Source organism: Molothrus ater, chromosome 21 (assembly GCF_012460135.2).
Source record: "Molothrus ater isolate BHLD 08-10-18 breed brown headed cowbird chromosome 21, BPBGC_Mater_1.1, whole genome shotgun sequence".
NCBI lineage: Eukaryota > Metazoa > Chordata > Aves > Passeriformes > Icteridae > Molothrus > Molothrus ater.
Window position 1 is genome coordinate 7,926,202 of NC_050498.2, and position 21,368 is coordinate 7,947,569.

Below are 21,368 nucleotides of genomic sequence, written 5' to 3' on the forward strand. Positions count from 1 at the left end.
CATTTGTCTCAGCACGCAGGGACAGCTGTGTTGACAGTCTCAGTGGCCTCGGGGCATTACAGGCTCTCTGTAATCAGATGAGACCTGAACATGCTTCAGTGCCTTCCAGTGAACTGAAACAACCTTGCTCTGCTTGGGATGATGAAGGAAGTGGCCACATTTAGGGGTTTGGCTGTTGTTTTGTGAGACCTTCTAAGGGATACATAAACTGCAAAAGCAAGTGAAGGTCCAGGAGTCAGTGAACTGCAGCAGTTCATCAGGCAGCATGAAAAAAGGATGGGTTTATGTTGGAGAAATGCATACAAGAAATGCAGAGGATTCAAAGTTAACTTGTAATTATGTCAAGTAATTTTTATTTATCTGTCCCCTAGATCCCTATCCAGTGTTAACCATTGTACATAGCCATTTTCCAAAATGTTTCTTTTTCTTCCCTTGTACTGTGTGGCAGAGATAAATATGCAACTCTTTTCTATTTGAGGTATCCTAGGAGTTACTGGCAACAACAGCAGCTAAAAGTTAGACAGAAATGGCATTTTTCAACTGCTGGCACACCATTTAACATGCACTTTGCATAGCATAACAATGACCAAATAAATTCCTGTTGAACACTGGCCAAGAAAATCCATCAGCATGTTTTATTCATGTGGTGTGACAGTGTAGTTAAGTCTGTATTGATTCTGTTTATTTCAATTTAGAGAACATCTCCACTGAGCATTCCATGTAATTATTATACAGACAAGGAGCAACATCTAGAGCTGACAGCCAAGCATATAAATACAAATCTTTTGCAAAACATTCTGTCATGCTGCTTCTGCAAGGAGAACAGGTCAGACTTAAACAGAAGCAGATTCTGCTGTCAAGATTTTTGCTGAAATTGCCTTTCCTCCAGCTCTGTTGTGATTATATCAGGGCACCATTTGTTTTTGTCTCCCAGATGATCTCCACAGCTGCATTACTGTACCGAGAGAGAGAAAAACAGAGCTTAAACACACTGAGTGGGTAAAACATGGACTTTACATTGAAACTAACAGTAAAATCCTCTATATTGACACAGTGTAAATAGGAGTTTATAACCTGCTTCTTCCTGAGCCCCCAGGGAGTGTGTGGGTGTGAGCAGATACAGAGCCAATGTACAGAGTGCACCGAGTGCTGCAGGTGACTTGGGTGTCCCAGGGAGGTGCAGAATCAGAATTGGTTGAATGCTGAGGCAGGCCAAAGGTTGTGAACGTGAGGCACGAGCTTGAGGAAGTCCATTCAGGGAGGGAACCTACAGTAATTAGCTCTCCACTTGTTGCAGTTGTTTCCTTCTTAGGATGATTAAGTCACGCTGATCTGATCTGGTCGGCCCAGGTCAGCCACAACGTTACCAAGACAACGAAGTAAACTGGCCACTGCCCTTGGGGCTTGCACAGCCCCTGAAGTGGCTCACAGATCCCTGCCACAGCTTTGCCCTGATGCTGGAAAGGTGGAAAGGGGATGTGGTGGGACACAACCTCAGCTCCTTGTACAAATAAACTCTTCATACAGCTGGAGTGTTGCTCAGGCTCCTCAGCAATGGGTGAGATACTCAAAACCGAACTGGACACACTCCATCCATAACAGTGCCCCATTGAAACATCCCTCTGTAACAGTCCCAGTTCCTGCCTGCCAAGAATTTGCTTAGCATCTACTGTTAGACTGGAAGGGGTGGGGGAAGGAGAGCCCTTGCTATCATTAAAAAGGAAAAAGAAAAAAAAGTCTAATCAAATAAATCCCTGTAGTTCATTTCCTCTTACGAGCTCTGTGCTCTGTAATTATATTACCAAAGAAGTCTTTCTTCTCTGAGTTCACGTGAAGCCTTAATGGTTTTATTCCCCTTGGCCCCAGTTCAATCAGCATACATAAAATGACAAAGTTTTTCAGTTCCAGTATAAAATTGAATTAGAAGGTGGTGGGTGTGGTACTTCAGATTAGAGCAAACTATTAAAAAGAATCAATTCCTTAAAGGACACGTGCTAGGTTGGGAGTACATTTAACATAACCCCACTATCAAGTAGGAATTTTGTTTAAGAGAACCCAGCCCCACCAACAAAGAGTGCCAGCAATGCAGAATGCCCAACACACAGCAACTGTGATAGAATAAGATGTTCTGTTAGCAGGTAAGTGATGCTGGCAAATGGTTAAACACTTTCAGATATTTTCATATAATGAGTAAAAGAGTGTAAAAGATACTCAGTATCTCAAAGAATTCAGTGAATTTTACTTGCTTGCTCATGGAGTTTTACTGTTCCTGTTGGTGGAGATACTGAAGCCAATTTTGAAGACTTTAGATAATTTGTTCTGAAGGAAATGCTGTTCAGGTGATGCAACACCAGCTTTTTAAAAAGGAGAAAACAGAACTTGATGAAGCAAATAGGAAGTGAATGTTTTCATTTCTTGTACATCCACCTTTTTTCTAATGTGCACTAGATTAGCAAATGCGGGTGGTGTTTTATGATTTCAGTCTTATTGCATCAGGAGAGGGGAAATGAACTCTTTGCTGGACATCACTGAGCATCTTTTGCCTCTTGTAGCTTCTTAAATTCATTTTAGTTAAAATGAAAAAAAGTATTTTTACTGCAGTGTAGGGAACTGAAATTCCTTTTTAGCAACTGAAATAGGATTTGGGGTGAATATTTTGTTACCTGATCCTTCTGTGCTGAGTGAAGCATTAAATGGAAACATTTTGATTACAGTTCCATGCCAAATCACGCCCCCTCTTCTAACCAGTCACATATTAACTCAATCTCATTGTAGCTGCAGACTCCTTGTACAGTAATTTCAGGGTTTCTCATTTCAGCATTGCAGTCTGTTTCTCTGCAATTGCCATTTGCACTGAAATAATTCATTTCACATCCTCCCCTCCATGCACATACACTCTACATTCTTTATATGTGACTGTAAGCATAACAAATCTTGTCTGAGTTCCATGCCATTTTCTCATCTTTAATTGTTAATAATTAACTGAATTTTCTTAAATGTAGAAGTGCTCAGTCTCTTTTAGGATGAAGGATGGATCTTTTCCTATCAATCAGTTTTTAAATCTGAGCACTGAAAAGTCTGACAAACAATGCTTGAAAGAAGCAAATGTTGTTCCTATTTTGGGGTACAAAATGGCAGGTGATAAAAGGAGGCAATTCAGAATTGAAGTTGGTTGAATTCTTCATTAAGTCCATTCTACTTCTTGTCATTACATTAGCAAGATTTAAACCCTTCATTTTGGAGAAAGGTCACATCTGTAATAAATTACAGTCTCCATTATTTAAACAGTAGCATTGTTATAAATATTTTCTTCCTGTATTTCTGTCTCATAAGCCAAATACTCAGCATTTCTCTTTTTCTTGTAAGTAGCCACACGATGGGCTGCCAAGGCTGGTTTATCATTTGCCTTGGGAAAGGCACTGTATAATATTGCAGGATAAAAACATTTGCAGGCAGAGGTTTGACCCGTGGGGGAGAGAGGTGAGGGCTTTGCAGGATTGGTGCCAAGAGACTGAGGCTTGGAGGAGAACTCCCACAGCTGCTGTCACCAGTGAGGGTCAGAGAGCTGCAGCAGCCTGTTCCTGCAGAAATCTGAGCCTCTGATTTAAACTGAAATTTGGGAGCGTCAAGATTTTTAGCCAGACCTAACAAATTTCTTTTCTATTTTTTTTTAATGCAACTTTTATATTTGGATGTAGGGATAACTGGATGAACATGTGAAAGGCAGTTCAGGTGTCAAGGCACTGCTTTTCATAGCTGTATCTGCAGGGCCCATTCTTGTGACAAGGAACTTGTCATCATAGCAAAGAAGAGAAATCCACACAACCTCTTACTGAGAGTGGCAAGGTTTTACTGGAGAATACAGTGTTTTAGGGCAAGACATGAGGTTTTTCTTAAAAGGAAGAGCAGCCAAGAGTATCAACACAAGGAGTCATCCAGGGCTGTATCATACAGAGCACAATTAGGTGATGCAGAGGTCACACTTGGGCCCCTGGCAAGTTTTGGGGATATGTTTAAGCAGCTCCTTTGATGTTGGTGGTAATGGTGGATCATTTGCAACTGTAAATGTGTTTTCTGCTCAGTCCAAGTGCCCAGGAATACAGGAGGCTCTGCAGAGCTCGGTGAGAGGCCTGTTGAGGGTTGGGTTGTTGTTTGCCCCAGGCAGTGAAGGATATTCCTGGAGTGTGTGTGGGTGCTGCAGCCGGGCTCAGGGCTCTGCCCCTGACTCAGCTCCGCTGCCTCGGGCTCTCCAGGGAGAGTTACCTGAGCTCTTAATTCTCTCATTAGAAAACGTGGAGGTTATTACTCGCTCACTTCCCCATACCAGCCTCACAGAGGTGTGAGTTAATGAACATCTGTTAATGTGTGCAAATAAATGCTGTGGAAGTGCCGGGGCAGTAGCAGCGCTCACACAGCGCGTTGGGAATCTGCAGCTTTTTCCTTCGGGATTGTGCTGTAAGACTAAACCACCATTTTAGCAAGGCACCTGTGGAGCACAGCATCCGTGTCTCCAAATCCTCCTCTGTGCCCTGGTGAATGCTCCTGAGCCAGGGCTGGGACAGTTCTGTGCCACTCTGGGAGCTCTGTGCAACCTCGTGTAACCCAGGTACGTGCAGCTCATGGCACACAGCTCTTGATGAGTGCCCAGCTCCAGTTCATTATCCTCACTCATCTGCCACTCATTAAGGAAAGAAAAAAGATACTGTTGTCTGCAAAAATCAGATTTGTTACCCGGTGTGCAGCAAGCCAATAATGGCACACTCGAGACAGACATTGATTATTTATTTCAGAGCTGCCAAGCCTGGGTGTGCCAGGAGGAACTCCACAAATCAACCAGCAGAACTCTTTACTATTTATACATTTGAGCAAGCAAAGGGATTTTTACATATTCCACACTTTGCAACAATGCAGTTCCCTTCTTTAAAGCTTCATGATGTTAGGAAAATTAATCCACAGACACTAGAGGTTTATGTCCAAAAAGGAGACAGAGGAGTCCTTTTTGGCTTTATTCAAATAAAGGGAGAGGCCATGGGGCATTCCCCTGGAATCTCTCGAATTTTTGGAGGATGCAGCCTCCTTTTTATCCCAATTTCCCAGCCTCATTCCCCTTCTCTCTTGCCCCATTGACTGAGGTACTTGAGAGGTACAGACTCCCCAAAACGCCTGATACTGAAGATTTCCCTCTAATGTATAACCCTCCCTTTTCATTTTTAATTCTTATGAAATTTAGGGGTTTTTCTTCCCCATTGTTTCTTTCATCTTTCAATGTCTAATTCCGTTTATCAGCAAACCTAAAATTTATTTGTAAAAGCAAATATCTTTTTTCATTCATCAATCAGTGGAATCCTTCCCATTATTTCTTTTATCTCCCAGTGCTGGTTTTATCTACCAGCAGACCCACTGTAGCCATGATATTTTCTGAAAAATCCTTTCCTTAGGATTTTTTCTCCTGAGAAGCTGAGAGGCCTCAGGAACAAAATGTAACCAATGGTTATCTGCTGCTGTGGAATGGAACAGGTGCATCTGGGATTGGTCTCATGTGCTTGTTTCTAATTAATGGCCAATCACAGCCCAGCTGTCTGCACTGTCAATCAGTCACAAGCCTTTGTTATCATTTTTTTTCTATTCTTAGCTAGTCTTCTGATGAAATTCTTTCTTCTATTCTAACTGCAATTTTGCTTACACAGTGTGATGTGTTTATCATTCCAAGAGCAAAAGATTTAATATTAAGGTTGTGCTGAAGGGTCACCAGGTTTGTTTGGCATATGAAGGTTGTGGCATTTCAGTCATTTGCCTCTGAAAGACTTTGCTGGCTGCTGTGAGAGACTTTTTGTTCTTTCCCCTTGGGTTTGTACCTTTTCCACTGTGAGGTCCTGGGCATGTTAGGATGCATGTGTGACCTTTTGTGTGTCAGAACTGCAGAGCAAACCTAGCTAAGAACAACAGGGTATTGCCTTCTACCTGTGCTCTTACAGCTCTTCTGCCAGGACAGTGAGACCATTCTTTCAGTTTTAATATAATATATATCATAAAATAATAAATCAAGCCTTCTGAAACATGGAGTCAACATTCCCGTCTCTTCCCTCATCCTAAGCCCCCTGTGAACACCATCACAGACCCACAGCTTGTTTGGAAAGACAGATCCGCTATTCCTCTCACTGATTTCTCTCTCCCCTCGCTGCATGCTCAGTGTGGATATCGGGAGGACCAAGCCCCGCTCTCTGCCCGGTGCCCTTCCCTTCTCCGGGACTCAAGATCGAATGGCTGCCAGCCTTTGGCAGCGCTGGCCGGTCCTGGAAACCCGGCTGGTGCTGGAGCGGCTGCCAGGAGCCTCCCTTGGCCGTGATGTGAGCAGTGTAAACACCCGGCCGGCGAGTGGGGCAGAGTTCAGAGCCTGCGGCGGGGTTACTGCCGAGCGCCCGCGTTGCCATAGCGAGCATTGCATAACGCTGGCAGCGGCCCCGGCCACAAAGGGCCCCGCGTTCCTTCTGCTCGGTTCGTTCATTGTTGCCCAGGCCCGCTTTGCTGGCGCAAATGGAGTTCCAGGCATAGTTCCTGGCTGGGCTGCTGTGGTAGGTTTCAAGGGAGCAGGGGGAGAGAGGAGATTGCTGATGGAGCCCTGGAACTGGGGCGCTCTCAGTGCCTGCAGGAGACGCTTGTTTCTGTTTGCATGAGCAGAGACTTTGCATGCCGGTAAAGTTTGTGGGAGTAAGAGAGGTGTTTGACTTCCTGATGCATTGTCTTCTAAAAGGAAGTGATTTGGTGTAGGACTCAAATTTGAAATTTCCCAGATAGAGAGCCCGGGGCATCAGAACATCAGCGTTATGTGGGTACAGCATGACTGCAAGAATTAATGCTCCCATATCATTGCATTGATCACATGGATTGCAGGAGATGGGAGTTGGTGGGAGGCTGAGAAGTCAGGGAACTTTTTTTGGGTAGAGTTGGTAGAGGGAAGTTGGAACGTTGCAACATGGGAAGCTGCGTTTGGAATCAGGCCATCATCCTCTGGAGAGCTCTGCTGAAGTTGCATCTGCATTTACATAAGTTTTGGCATGAGAAATCAATGTCCATGAAGCGACTATTCTGTGCTTACCCTTTCCAGATGATTAATTAAAGTGGCTGAGGGATTGATTTGGCTACAAGCTGTCTCCTGGGGTTTCTGACTGTAGTATTTTCGTTGTGTGGGATAGACCAGGGTCTATCTCTTTGGCTGGAGTGATTATGGTTTTGGCTCCCCTGCTTTTTGAGGGTCTGGCTATTGAGTCAGTGGCAAAGTCCTGTTTGACTTCCATGGGCCAGGATCAGAACTGCAGTTTTGCCTACACAGTGTGGTGTGTTTATCGTTCCAAGAGCAAACAGATTTAATATTAAGGTTGTGCTGAAGGGTCACCAGGTTTGTTTGGCATATGAAGGTTGTGGCATTTCAGTCATTTGCCTCTGAAAGATTTTGCTGGCTGCTGTGAGAGACTTTTTGTTCCTTCCCCTTGGGTTTGTTCCTTTTCCACTGTGAGGTCCTGGGCATGTTAGGATGCATGTGTGACCTTTTGTGTGTCAGAACTGCAGAGCAAACCTAGCTAAGAACAACAGGGTATTGCCTTCTACCTGTGCTCTTACAGCTCTTCTGCCAGGACAGTGAGACCTCCTGGCCCAGTTTGGACCTGGAATCTGTCCTTGAGCCAGTGGTGCGAGGACTTGTGTGAGCTGGACCTGGCTTCTTAGTGAGTGGCTTAACACACCCTGTCCCAAGCTCTGCCCCACTGAGCTGTTCCTTTCTTCAAGCATTTTACAAAACAAAATAAACTAAGGGAGGAGTGAAGTCCTGTGGTCTGCTCCTCAGAGACTCCTGGTTTTGCTGGTGATTTGTATTTCAGTTTAAAAACATCAGTGGTGATTGTGGGATTGCTGGGCTTTTTGTTCTCAGTCAGGGCAACTTAGACTGTCAGAGCCCAGATGAATTCTGAGGCACCGTGGCAAAGCCAACAACAATAATGAGGAATGATCTGGGAGCTATTCTGGACATTCCTGATCACTTCATCTGGGGCTGGTGATGCTCATTCCTCACAGTGCTGATGGTGCTTTGGGCTGGGTCCTTCCCCTGTGACTGTCCAAAATACCAGAGTGACCAGAGACATCCCAAAGGGTACATCATGGAGCCCAGGGAGTTAGCAGAGACCATTCCACCTTTTTTTGGGATCAGGTCAGTCTGTCCCTCCCCTGGGAGCTGCCACAGACAAGAGCAGATGGTTCTGAGAGTGTGCTCTGAAATTCCCAAAGGCTGCTGTAGTCCTTGTCTGCTGTTCAGGCTTTCCACGGAGCATTTCCATCCACCTTGCTGGCCTCAGGAAGGAGCTGAGCTGAGCTGAAATGCTGCTGCTTTGCCCAGGAGCTGTCCCTCCTGGAAATGCTGTCCCTCATTGCGAGGTGACACCTACGTGACCAAAGCAAGGTGCCCAGTGGGTGACACACCCAGCCCCTGTCACGTGCTTTGGCAAACGGGGTCCCCATTGTTGGGATGACGTTTGGCCCAGAGGTCTCAGCTTTCTTATCTGCTCTGGAGAGCCTGGGGAACTTTGAGCTTTAAATATGATTGTGTTTTCTGCTATAAGGGACAGGTTCCCAGGAGCATTCCTGGTATTTGCAGTAGAAATCAAAGCAGTTTGTGATTATTTGATTTGAGAGCCCATTCAGTGTTTGGCACCAGCCTCTAAGGAAGTCCTGACTGCTTGAAATGTTATCCCTGTTGCAGAGCTCCTCGGCTCCAAAGGGACAGAACTGTTCACCATGCTCTTAATTTTGGAGTTTTATGCAATATTTTGTATATTTTGGGCTAGACCTTCAAATCAGGACCAAGATGTAGAACTTGATTCAATACCCCATGGGAAGACAGTACAAGGAGTAAAGGACAGGTTTGTGGGGTTCCCAGTACCCAGGATTGCTGAGACACATCTTAGATTTCCATCTAGAAATCAGAGAACAGACAGAACACTTTCCTCAGAAGGATCCCAAACTTCTTTACATAGGGGTAAACATATAATTATTTCCATTTCACTGGTGTGAAGAGCAGAAGATAAAAATACTGTGACTAAATACCAATTCAGAAATAATTGAGTTGAATTTTATTTCCTGTCTTACACAGCAGGGTCTGATGCCCTCTCCAAACTATTTTTTTAAGTTATTTTTTAAAATTAGCTTGAGCCATCATAGCTTCTATGTATTTCTGGTCTTGAAAGGAACCACCAATTGTTTTTGTTTGAAGACATTGAATATGAACTTGTTCCTGCAGAGCTTTGTGCTGTAATTTATCAACAAGGCACTGAGGCACAGACGTCAAATGAATACCAGATTTCAAATTATGATAAGCAATTGTGTCATCCCTGTGAATAGACATCAGTCTCTGCTGAGAAATCATCAATAATTCATTAAAAAAAATAAATTAGTACAGGGCCATTTGGATAGGTCTTTGCAAACAACCAGTCCTGTGCTCTGTCATAATTCCTGTGAATTTAAACCCAAAGGATGCTTATTTTTTAAAGAGAAACACATGGTCATGCCCAAGTCAAAAACATGTGTTCCCTCAGGACCTAATTACCTTTGTCTTTGGGGAGGGATGGAGGAAGCTGGAGTGTCACCTGTCAGAGCCATGGGTTTGGCCATGGCTCAGTGGGAACATGCAGAGCTCTCCCAGAGTATTTTCCTGTTAATATTCCAGTCATTGCATCTTCCCCACTTCCTTTACCCTCTACCTACACCAAACCCTAAGATTATTATTTCCAATCTTAAAATACAACTCTCAGAATAATCAGTATTTCTTTACTATGAGGAGAGGGAGGATGCTGCTGGTTTAAAAATTTCTTGAGCTTCCCTGTCGTAGGTGGCTTTTCATTTGACAGCTGGCATCCTGCTCCAGTCCATTTCTCTCCCAAATTGGAGGCTGTTACATTCCAATAAGCACACAGCATCTGTTCTCTGTAGAACATGATGTTGCAAGATGCTGATCATTTATCTAAGTGGGCTATTTTCAATTGAGTCAGAGATGTACATGCAGCCTAACAGCAATAATTCCCTCCTGTCTGTAATTGCCCATTATAGGAAGGGGAATTTATAAATAGTTATAAAAGTCAGGATTTAGAGGCTGTGCTTCAAGACCTAGGGCTAGCCAGTCTTAGCTTATCTTAGCATAATCTCAAAAATAAAATTCTCTGCTCTACTTTGGAGAGCATGAAATAATTTCTGTTTACACATTTTTTTCAAATTACTTTGAAGCTGTGATATAAAGGTCACTGATTGCCTCTAGTCATCACATGGCTTTTTCACTAATTGTGCACTCACCTCATTTTGTTCTGTGGGATCTTTTGCTTCTTGATCCAGTTTCATTGCCCAGATGTTCATTTCAGACAGTTATAACTTTATACAAAGGGCATCCTCTGTTCCAACAAACATTTTGTGGTCGTTGTTCCCAGCTGGGAGCCTCGTGCACAGCAGCTCACCTGCTTCCACCATCAGCCCACTGACCTTTGGGCTGATTTAATGGAAAATCAGGCACTGGGGAGAAGGAGAAGTTATGCCAAAAAGTTTCCTGGTCCCTAGCCTTGGACTGATTAAGGTGGTGCAGGATAAAAAGGCAATAAGAAATGGGAAAGCTCTTTCATCCTGACCCTCTTGGTGTGTAGTGGGATGGAAAATCACATGGGCACCTTGAAAGTTTGGCACTGGTGTCTTGGAATGTGGAAATGGAGACCTTAACATCTCCAAGAAGTCTCTCTATTGCCTGCTCCCTGTAAAAGCCACCCACAAAGGTTTCATGTCAGGGCAGAGAGGTCCCTGCTGGTCCCCATGGCGTGACTCTGGGGTAACCAGAGCCCCCAGGGCCTGGGGATTTCCCAGCTCACAGAGGGTCAGGTCTCAAGGTTATCCCACAGCCCATTTGCTGTTTGTGGAGCCATGTGGCCATCACATGGACCAGCTGCTGGGTTTAACTTAACCTTTAGAGCAGTCATGAGAGCTTAGTTCATGAGCAGAATAAATTACATGGGAAGCTTCAAGAGAGGATTGTCCATCTGAACGCCCTGGCTGCTGCTGAAAGCTCTGTGGAAGGTGAGCAGTGGAAAATTGGACAGGGATTGAGCAGTCTATCATGTAAGGAGGGGATAACTTGGCAATATATATCTGTGAAGGCTTTGAAATCTCTACCTTGGCCAAAAGTGACCTCCTAAATGACAGGAATCTGGTCATCTTGAGCACAAATGTTCCTAGAAAGATGAGCCTACAAAACTCTGCTGGCTGCTGGCAGGGCCTGCAGGGCTGTTCAAAGGTGCAGGGTGTTCCAGGCTGAGGTGGGAGAGCAGCTCCAGCCCAGGGCAGGCAGAGGAGAGCCCTGGAGAGGAGCTGGCACCAGGCAGAAATGGTTGATGATGATTTTGGACGTCTCTCATTCTCAGCTGTGAGGCTGCTGGGCCAAACCTGCACAAGGTGGGGTGGTGCCTCACGCTGATGTGATTTGCTGTGGGCACTTAGAGACCCCCGCAAGGGAGCTCCAGCACATCCAGGACATCCACTTCATCCTTCCTGGGCAAACCTTGGGAAGGGCAGCTGCAGATGCCAGGGTCTGCTCTGCTCAGCTTGGCAGGGAGGAAAGCAAAGAGTGAGGTGGAGAAAACCAGGGGTCCTGTCTGGTTCTTGCCACCCGTGGATGGGTACAGAGGAAGGTGCAGGATTTTGTTTTCTGAACATGCTGAAATCAGTGAGCAGAGACAGACCCTTCTCCACACTGCAGCATAATTCTCCATTTCCCTCTCTTGAGGCTGCAGATCCCCTGGCACAGCTGTAAATTCCCTGTACAGTGCACAGCATGGGTTTCACTGAAAATTCCTGGGAAAACAACTCTTCTGAAGCCTTATTCCATTAAAAATATTTTTTCCTCCTATTCATCTCCCCATTTTTCCCTGCATCCAAGCAGCCACCTGCATTCAATATCAGACACGTGGAATCCCATAAACATCCCTTCCAGACCATAATAGTTTGATGGAAATATGGCCAAGTGCCCAAAGCCCTGTGCCCTTCCCACAGCCCCCTCCAGCAGCAGGACCTGCTGGTGCAGGATTTATGTCCTGGTGTGTGGCAGTGACTGACAGCAGCAACGAGGAGCTCTGTGGGGCAGAGGGCAGGGAGGGGAACGGTGGCTCCTGGGACCAGCTCCAGTCTGCTCCAGGGAATGTGCTAATTTTCACTCCTTTATAGTCCTTTATCTCAGCCCTTCGACCTTGAGCTCAGAGGCATTATCAGCCTTAGCCAGAAAGGCAGTGGGCTGTTAACCACTGAAATGCTGAATGTTTCTCATACAAGGTCCTGAAGGTAAAGGCAATGAATGCAGCTCATTTTAATAGTGCAGCACCTCGGGGGACTGTTCAGGTTTGGGCAGAACCTATTTATGACATTAGGAAAAATATTTTCTTCATGTATGATTTTGTGAGCAGTTTTTAATGTCCCATCAGAGCTCCCTGGGCATGTGGAGATCTCGTGTAAACCTGTCCTGTGTGCATGGCTGTGGATGAACTCAGTTCTCTTCATCATCTTTTCATCCTTATTGTACCCAGTTCCTGATATCCAGAGCACAGGCAGAAAATTACAGCTCTCATGTTTTCTGTGGGTCCCTTTCTATCATGGGAACACATTTCCAACTTCATAAAATATAATACAGACTCTTACCATGAAAGAAAAGTCACTTCCTGCAGCAGTCTAGATGAATGTATTTATTGCTGAATGAATGTAGCTCTGCTGACTTCCCTGGGTGCCTGTGGGTTTGTCAGTTAGCTGTGTGTGAGTTTTTGTGTTTGCAGAATGAGCTGGGAATGCTTTCGTGGGCCATCGTGGCTATTAATGAGTGAGGAATGTGCTTCTGTGCATGTGTCTCTTGTTTGGCAAGATCAGCTTCTCTTCTGTACCTGACAAATATGATGCAAGAAGAATATTTCCTTTTCCTTGCTGGCAGTGAGTGGTCTCTCTATGAGCAGCAGTAACGGGGTAGAAGCAGAATTTTGGGTAGAATATTCCCGCTCAATCAGTTCAGTGTTGATGGGGTTAATTTGCTCATGCCTTCAGATTGTTTTGTTTCCAGGGATTCTAAACCGTTGCCTCCAGCTGTTCATTTCCATTGACGAGGATGATCTTTATCTGTCTAAACTAGTTAAAACCTGCTCCACTACCCAGCAGCCTTTTTGGAAACAGCCCAATAAAGCTGAGTGCAGTGGCTATGACACCAAAGCCTCCTGGACATCATAAATTCCAAGCCCTACTTTTTTTTCCTGACCTCTCACTGTTGGAGCGCCCTTCCTGTTTTAATGGGACTCTTCACTTCCTCCATTTAAGCCCTGTCCAAAAAGGGGAATGATATTTGCACTGCAAGTGATCAGTGGGAGAATCCCTGTTGGATAATTTGCTGCTTTAATATTATCAGGTTAAGGCTTGACAGACCTGGAAGGAATCATTCAAACAACTGAAGCACTGTCACACTTGCACTCGGACTCAGTCTGGCTGTTTCTTGAGATGTTCTAGGTGAATAATATTTATAAATGTGCTCAGTTTAAGGCTGGTTGTGACATGCTGGGACTGGCCATACCTTCAGGGTCCCCTGGGCCACTTCCTCCTCAAGCAGGAGGTGTGAAAGTTTGTGTGAAAGATGCAGGTTTGTTAAGCTGCTGAGACAGCCAGCAGATGCACCAGGGCATCCTTCCAGGGCTGAAATTCAGGTGTCTGGTGTCCATCAGGCAGAGGTGCTGTCTGTCCCAGAGGGAATTGCCAACAACACAGAACTTTCTGTTGCTGTAGTGCTGCTACAGGGACCAGAGCTGGAACGTGCAGCCTGGTGCAGGAACTCCTTCCCTTGTGCTGGGGTTTCTAATTCACATTATTTGGGCCTGAGCTGAAGAGGAAAATGTAACACAAGAGGAAATCTAATGGTCAGTTTGGACATAAAGCTGTTCCTTCCACTCCAGCTACTGCTAACAGCAGTGGGAAAATCTGTGCCCAGAAGACCTCTCCTGAAGAGCCAGGCTGAGGCTTCTTTTGGGATGTGACTTTCCCTGTAGTTTTGTTGCAGATGTTGCTGTCCCTGCAGCAGGGAGGGAGCAAGGCCTGAGCAGGGCTGGGATGTGGCTCCTGCTCTGCTGCAAACAGCTGGAGAGGTTCAGTGCAGCCCCTGGCTCGGTGGGAGAATGCTGTGCAGTCATTTTGCTGCTGAACCACCTCACAGTGATTATCAGACTTCCAGAGCAGGGAAAAGGTCTGAGAAAAAGACCAGTTAAACATGTCATTACTGGGTTTTAGCAGCTGTGTGTTATCCTATTGTTACTAATAACCTTTGCAACTTTGTGAGCAATGTTTTCTTGGCATCATTCAAACATAATGACTGGGGGGTCACGTTCAGCTCTCAGTTGTGTAAATATGGAATGTTCTCTTGGCTGTCTGGTGCTATTTTGCATTTGGCTCATGGTCCCTGCCCCTAGAGTCCTGCAATCCAAAATACCCAGGCAGGGAGTTCAGTCACAGTGTGCTCTGCATGCCAGCTGGGTATGCAGAGCACAAAATAAACACATGAACAGCTAGTATCAAATCCAAGCCATATAATTACAACTCTGCTGTCCTCTGGTTGTGGTTAGTGGATTATTCCTGAATAAATGACAGCAGGAGTTTGCTTGGTACCTTCCCAATGTAATTCACCAGTAGATTATGATTGGGAAGTCTTTCAGAAAAATATGTTTTTAAAGGGGTTTTAAATTTGATTGGGATGAATCAAGAAAAATAATTTAGAAAATAGATGTTGCTTGAAGTAAAGCAGTCACAAAGTCTGCCTTGATGGTAAGAGGAAAGGGAGACTTTGACAAATCCATGAGGAGAGTGTTGGAACTGCTCTCTTTCAACCCTCCAGTATCCAAGCTTGTAAGACTCTTAAGCTGGTTTTATATGGTAAATAAATTTATCTTGATTTCATTCTGTGATTAAGATGATCTCTCTGTTCCAGAGTGGTCTTTACAAAGTTCTCAGCAGTGAAGTGACTGATGGCCCTTCTCATTTCCAGGGATCTTCCTGATGATCCTGCTGTGGAGTGGGACACACAGCTCCTGGCCACCCTTGTCCTGGAGCACATTGAAGCCAAGAACATCAACCTGGTAATGTGACACTTTCTGCAGCACTGGCAATTGCCACATTACTCCTGAGCCAGTGTTCTGGGCTTTGCCTTTCCCTCTGGAAGCTTTCTTTGGAGTCTCCAAGGTTAGGATGTATCTTGTCTCTCAGGAGAGCTTTCTTTGCTTCCCACTGAAAAACAAACAATGGAGGAATTACACTTTTCTAACTCTTCAAATGGTTTCTGTATTTTAAAGTAACCGTGTGATGGAGAGAGCCAATTAGGTTTAGGCTTAGATTTGAAACCCATTGGCAGATGTGTGTTAGAGAGCTTGATTAGCAGGGTTATAGGTCAGGATTGAAGGATATTAAACTGGGGAGATTTCCTGGGACTGGAATAGTTTGGGGTTTTTTTCCCACAGAACAGGAATAAGGGCCTAAGCATGGAAAGGGTTGTGTTCTGTTCTTCTCTGTTGAACCCTGCTTTGATCAGGCATGGCACTGTCACACACTGATTAGCAGCAAAATCACCAAACTCTCAAAGCCTTTCAGCACTTCACAAAACAAGAAACCACATCTCCTGCAGCATGAAAGCCCCACGAGCACAAAACCAGCATCATGCATCCAACTTTGTATTGATTCTGAGGCTAATTTTCCATGAAATTCATTGCTGTGCACAGAGACAAATGCACTTTTCCTGGACTCCTTTTGTGCCTTTTGGCCCCCTGAATAGATAGGTTTTAATCTAATCTGAAAGCTCCAAGCACAGGAGGATTTGTACTGCATGTTTGTGACTCTCAGGGGCACAGGGACAAGTGCACCAAAACCCCAGAAGAAATTCTGAAAACACCAGAACTCCTCTGGATGGTTAGGAAGGATTAGATCTTTGCCTGGGAGAAAATTAAACTCCAGCTGTTTGTGCTGGAGGAGGCTGGAGTCGGTCACTGACAGGGCTGTGCTGAGCAGGGAAATGTGGGGTTTGCAGAGCAGGGGAATGTGGGGTTTGCAGAGCAGGGGAATGTGGGGTTTGCAGAGCAGGGGAATGTGGGGTTTGCAGAGCAGGGAATGTGGGGTTTGCAGAGCAGGAAATGTGGGGTTTGTAGAGCAGGGAATGTGGGGTTTGCAGAGCAGGAAACATTGCTGGGCTTGGTGCTGGCCCTGCCAGGATGGGAGCCCCTGCATTGCCATCAGCTCTTCCCTGAGCAGCACTGAGCACAAATCACTGCAGCAGGACACAGCAGCAGCACCAGGGGCAGCTGGTAATGAACTGCTCTGGAAATGTTCCTTATTTGAAGTGTCCCAAGCAATCACACAGGTCTCAGCTGTTTGCTGTAATACCATTCATTTAGGAGCAGACTGAATTTGCCAACAACAGTGAGAGAAGTACCTAAGTACCTTTGTTAAACATTCTGCAATTTAAAACTTCAGAGCTTGCTCTCTGTGATGTCTCTGCTGTCCTAACCCAATAGCCTTGCCTTGAAAGGTAAACTGAGTCCATTTATCACTAATGTTGAAATGGAGAGAATTGGCTGAACATGTTAAAAGAGCCTTGAAAAAACCAAACACTAACCGAGTTTCAGCCCAGCTCAGTGCAGTCAGCATGGCTGGAGGGTGTGTATTGTTGTAGCTATCCCAGTGGGAAAACTTTCCCCAGTTCTCCCAGTAGTCACAGCATGGACAGTGGTATCTTTATTATCTTTATTTACAGAACATGTTGTGTGCCATCTGGCAGTGGAGCAGGGGCTGCAGTTCCAGCATGTCTGAAAGGAAGGATTGCAAGGCAAGGAGTCCCTCATGTTCTGTGTAGTTTCCTTCCATTACATGGTTGCTCATTTGTTCAATTGCCCTGGAAGTCCAGGAGCAGCTCAATCGTTTTGGGAGCTACAGGGACATATTTCATCCAAGCTCTACATTAAATAGTGCAGACACAGAAATTAATGATGTAGTCAAAGCCAAAACTAATTTATAGACTTTGGGAATTATTTCCTGCCTGCTGGATTTCCAAGCAAAAGCCAGTGTTGCAGGGAGAGGCAGCCAAGGCTGCTCAGTCTTGATCCAGATTAGAAAGTGTTTGGTGTGTAAAAAAAGAAGTTACACAGTATTGTGTGAGCTCCAGGCAGGCTCTTGTTGCTCCTAAATCAGACACAAAAGACATCTCCAAACTCAGAAGGGACTCAGAGGGAGTTTGTGCCTCCCTGGGCTCTGGGAGTGCAAGGAGAGATGCTCAGGGAAGGCCATGAGAAGTGGAGCTGCTTGCTGTAGCATTTTAAGGGATGGCTCTTGTTAAAAAGCAGAGACCTTTGTGTCCCCACAGCAGATGTGTGCTGTGTTTGAAGCACTGTGTGACACCAGAGAGAGGAGGAGAACCTCAGCTTTGAGGTGTGAGGAGGGATCATGGACTCCAGAGCTCTCAGGAGTTTTCTCTTGTGCTGGTAATTGAGTAATTTCCTCTGTGCTCTCCCCTCTCCGGAAGGGATTTCTGGACCTGTTTGTCTTGGCTGCTGCTCTGGCTTCCACCAGTGAAAGCTCCATTTCCTGAATACCAAGGTCACCTAGAAGAAAAACCAGCAACAGCAGCAGCTCCCATTTCAGAACAGGTGTGGGGAGGGAACTCCCTCTTGCCCTAAAGATTTCATTGAGCAATAATTTCCACATGAAGTATATTTACTATCCCAGCCTTTCGCTCCCAGAACTGGCTAAGCCTGTTTTTAAGTCAGACACTTTCAAGATGTTCAGGTTTTCTCATCCTGTCCTGATTGTTTGCTTGATTTCATCATCAGCCTGGTTCAGGTTGGGAGTTAAAAGCCAGCACAGCAGGAGCTGCACTGTGTGGAAGGAGCAAATGCTCCCGTGTGAAAATATCTTCAGCATGTGAGAAAGAAATTCAAATTCCTTATCAATGAAATGAATCCCTGAAGCCAGAGGGATTGATTTACATGTGATTGCTGCCTGCTTTAAGTCATGAACAGCACAGTGGTGCTGTGGAATCAGAGCCCTGATTACTTATATAGATATTTAGATGATATATGATATATTTAGGGTGGGATATCCCTGCTGTCCCAGAGCCAGGTGTGTGCTGAGAGGGATCAGACACAGCAATGCCACCTTGGCCAAGTCACTGTGCAGATACCTTGGGAATTGTACTTAAAACTCCCTTTCTTTGAAGAGACAGGCAATTCAGTAAACAGTAACAGTAAACTGCACTACAGCAATTGAAAATGGGCTCTCTGTAGCCTCCTCAGCTGCTTCAGATGTTACATAAGCTCAGCAGCTTCTGTTTCAAAACAGATGTGGAGAAGGAAAACCTGCAAAGGTGTTTCTGAACAGATAATTCCCATGTCAAGAATATTTCCTAACCCAGCCTTGTTGCTCCCACAGTTGGCCCGAGCCAGTTTTGTAAAAACAATGATTAGTTTATTTAGTCTGCTCACTGAAGTCTCTTATCTCAGTCTTCTGGTTTGTTCTCTTGTAACCTCCCCAGAAGAAAAAATGTGTGTTTTGGCTTGTCTGGGGTTTTTAGTTTGATTTCCTAAGGAAACAGGAATAATGCAATTGTATTTATATGTATGTGCACATGCATGTTTCAAAAGCCTTTAGAGCCCATTGGCTAATTTCAACCACGTTTGACAGCAGGGTGCTGCTCTTAAAAATGTTCTGTTTGTACAAATTACATGAAAATCAGGGAGCAGACAGAAGAGACAAACCCTCTCTCTGTCCCCATGAGTAAAAAGGTTTAGTGCAAGTCCAGCCCTTATCAGACTCACACTGTTATTCACCTGAATAGGAATTTATTCTGCCTGCAGTGAGTGGGGGATGTTGTCATCTCAGGGAACTACCACTCTAAGTAGCAGTGACTTCAGAGTGTGGTTTTTTTCTCATCTGTAAAGTCCAGGGTGCTGTGCTCACCCTGAGCTGTGCTGAATTTCATGATGAGCTCCTCCACAAGCTGATATCCACAGAGAGGGCTCAGCCCTGCAGAGCTCTCTGCTAGTGCTGATGTGCAGCAGCAGCCAAGGTTAAACACATCCTTCTTCTCCTTATAAAATGGGAGTTGATCAAAAAATGCTGTTTTGTATGTGAATGAAACCAATTTTGGTCCCACCAGTTCCTGCCAGCAAAGAGCAACCTGGGGCTTGCTGGCCACTGGGCAAAGTGGAAAGTCTGACTGTGGGTGGGTGGGTTTATAAGCAGGCTTGTGTGAAGTTTGTGGGGTTTGAAGTATTTCTCATCACTGCCTTTGTGTTTCCTCTCCCTCCTGACTCAATATCCCCTGGCTGGGAGGGCCTCTCCTGCTGGAGGAGCACGCTGCAGGACGGGCACGGTGGCTTTGATCTTCCCCTGATCTCTAACCCAGTGCTCCAGGCCCTGCATATAAAATAGATTTTGGGAAGGGAGGTGCAGTGAGTGAGCAGGGCTGCAGCATTTCCTTCCCTGAGGAGAGAACAAGCTGGCAAGGAAGCAAACATTGCCTGAAATGTGGGAGTTGATGATTTCTTCCTGCTCCCAGAGAAGGGAGCTGTGGAGAGCTCTGCTGCTGGGCCTCTCCCGGGGCAAGCCCTGAGCTTTGCTCTGTCCAGGGACTGTCACTGTCACTCCCTGCAAAGAGCATGGCACATTCCCTGTCCTTTCTACACTCTGTGCTGCCACTTTGGCTGCTTGGTTGGCACTGGGAGCCTTTAAGTGCCCATTGCACAGCCCCACACAGGGAGGGGTCCCAAGGGTGATGCCTCAGCCCTGGCACTCTGTTGGTGGCTCTGAGGGCAGGGAGCCAGGGGTGTTCTGGGCTCTGGGCAGTGCTCTGTGCACACATTACTTCTGCATTTTGGAGTTCCCATCTCTCCCTGCAGAGAAGCAATTAACAATACAATCTAATTCAGTGAAAAGCCTGGTTTAGTTGTACAAAAAGTGCATTCAGATTATTTAAAAAGGCTGCTTCTCCTATCAGAGCCAGGACAGGCATACATGCTCGTGTGGCTCGTGTTGCAGCAATGTCCTGATTCAAACCATGGCTTCACCCTGTCATCCGCAGGCACTGGAGGATGTTCTCAGGTCCAGGGGAGAGTGATTCATAGAGCTGGACCTCTGGGGTCAGGAACACATTTGCAACAGATCACTCTGAAAGTGACCTTTTGCCCCGGTAATAAGTAACAAGTGCATCCTGCCAGTGGGGACACGATCTTTGTCATCTCTCTGTTGTTCAGGCTGCTGGGCTGTGCACTCATCTGCTTCCAGAGTGCCTTGTTTGTTTGCTTGTGTTTCTGTGGCGTGAGGAGTTCACACACAAGGCCTCATTGTGCAACACATAAACAGCTCATTAGACACAACGGGCTGGGTCGGGGCTTGGATGTCAAATGTGGGAACTGCTCAGGTTCCTCCTCCTGCTCCTAAATGCTTCTTGTTGTGTGTTTATTGCAGGTGGTGACGTTCGATGCAGGAGGAGTGAGTGGCCATGCCAACCACATCTCTCTCTACAAAGCTGTCAGGTACAATGTCTGCAAACTTCTCTGGGCTGGGCTGGTGCTGCTGAGGAAACAGAGCCAGGGCAGTGTTCACTTCACTGCTCAGGCTGTGGGACATGACACTGTCTGGAGAAACTGCCACAGCTCTGGAAGTAACCTACAGCAACTTTTAGTGTTCTATCAGCTGGGAGCTTGCCAGACTCCCTTTCACTGGGCCCTCTTTGCTCTTCCTGTCCTTGATCCCACTAAAATATGCCACAGATCACTTTGCACTCTGCTTTGAGGAGTGTGTGAATATCTGATGCCTGAGCTGGTGGCAGGTGGGTTTTGGAAAGTTCTTCAGCAGAGGATGTTGCCATCTTGTCCAGGTACCTGAATTTACCTCTCTGCTCAAGAACATTGCTCTTTCACTGGAGCTGTCCCTATTTACCACTTTTAGGAATAGTCTGTTAGTTTCTTCACCATTTTATTCCTTACATTTTGAGACCCTGTATCTCCATGTTGTGATGGTGAGGTTAATAGACAGAAATCCCTTTATTAAAATCACTCAGATTTTGCTGGCAAGACAGCCACTGTATTTTACTTTAACCCTCTGCTCATTCAGACCTTTCTGTGTCCTAGAGAGATTTCCTCCAGAGCTGCCCCTGGCTTTCCGAGGCATGAGAAGAACTCTTTGCAAGTACAGCTTTGTATTTATAGCACCCATTTGTTTTCTGAATCATCTGTGCAATTCAAATAAACAAATTCTTCTGGCTGTCCTTGCTGACAACATCACAGTGATTTGCC

General features: G+C 45.5%; 1 protein-coding gene across 1 annotated transcript in view; it reads left to right on the top strand.

Annotated features, from left to right (window-relative positions):
• PIGL (phosphatidylinositol glycan anchor biosynthesis class L) overlaps positions 1-21,368 on the top strand; it is a 53,314-nt gene that overhangs the window by 19,013 nt on the left and 12,933 nt on the right. The window contains exons 3-4 of the mRNA XM_036394891.1: positions 15,077-15,167; positions 20,539-20,606. Coding sequence (XP_036250784.1) covers positions 15,077-15,167; positions 20,539-20,606 — 159 coding nt within the window. The remainder of the gene's footprint in view (positions 1-15,076; positions 15,168-20,538; positions 20,607-21,368) is intronic.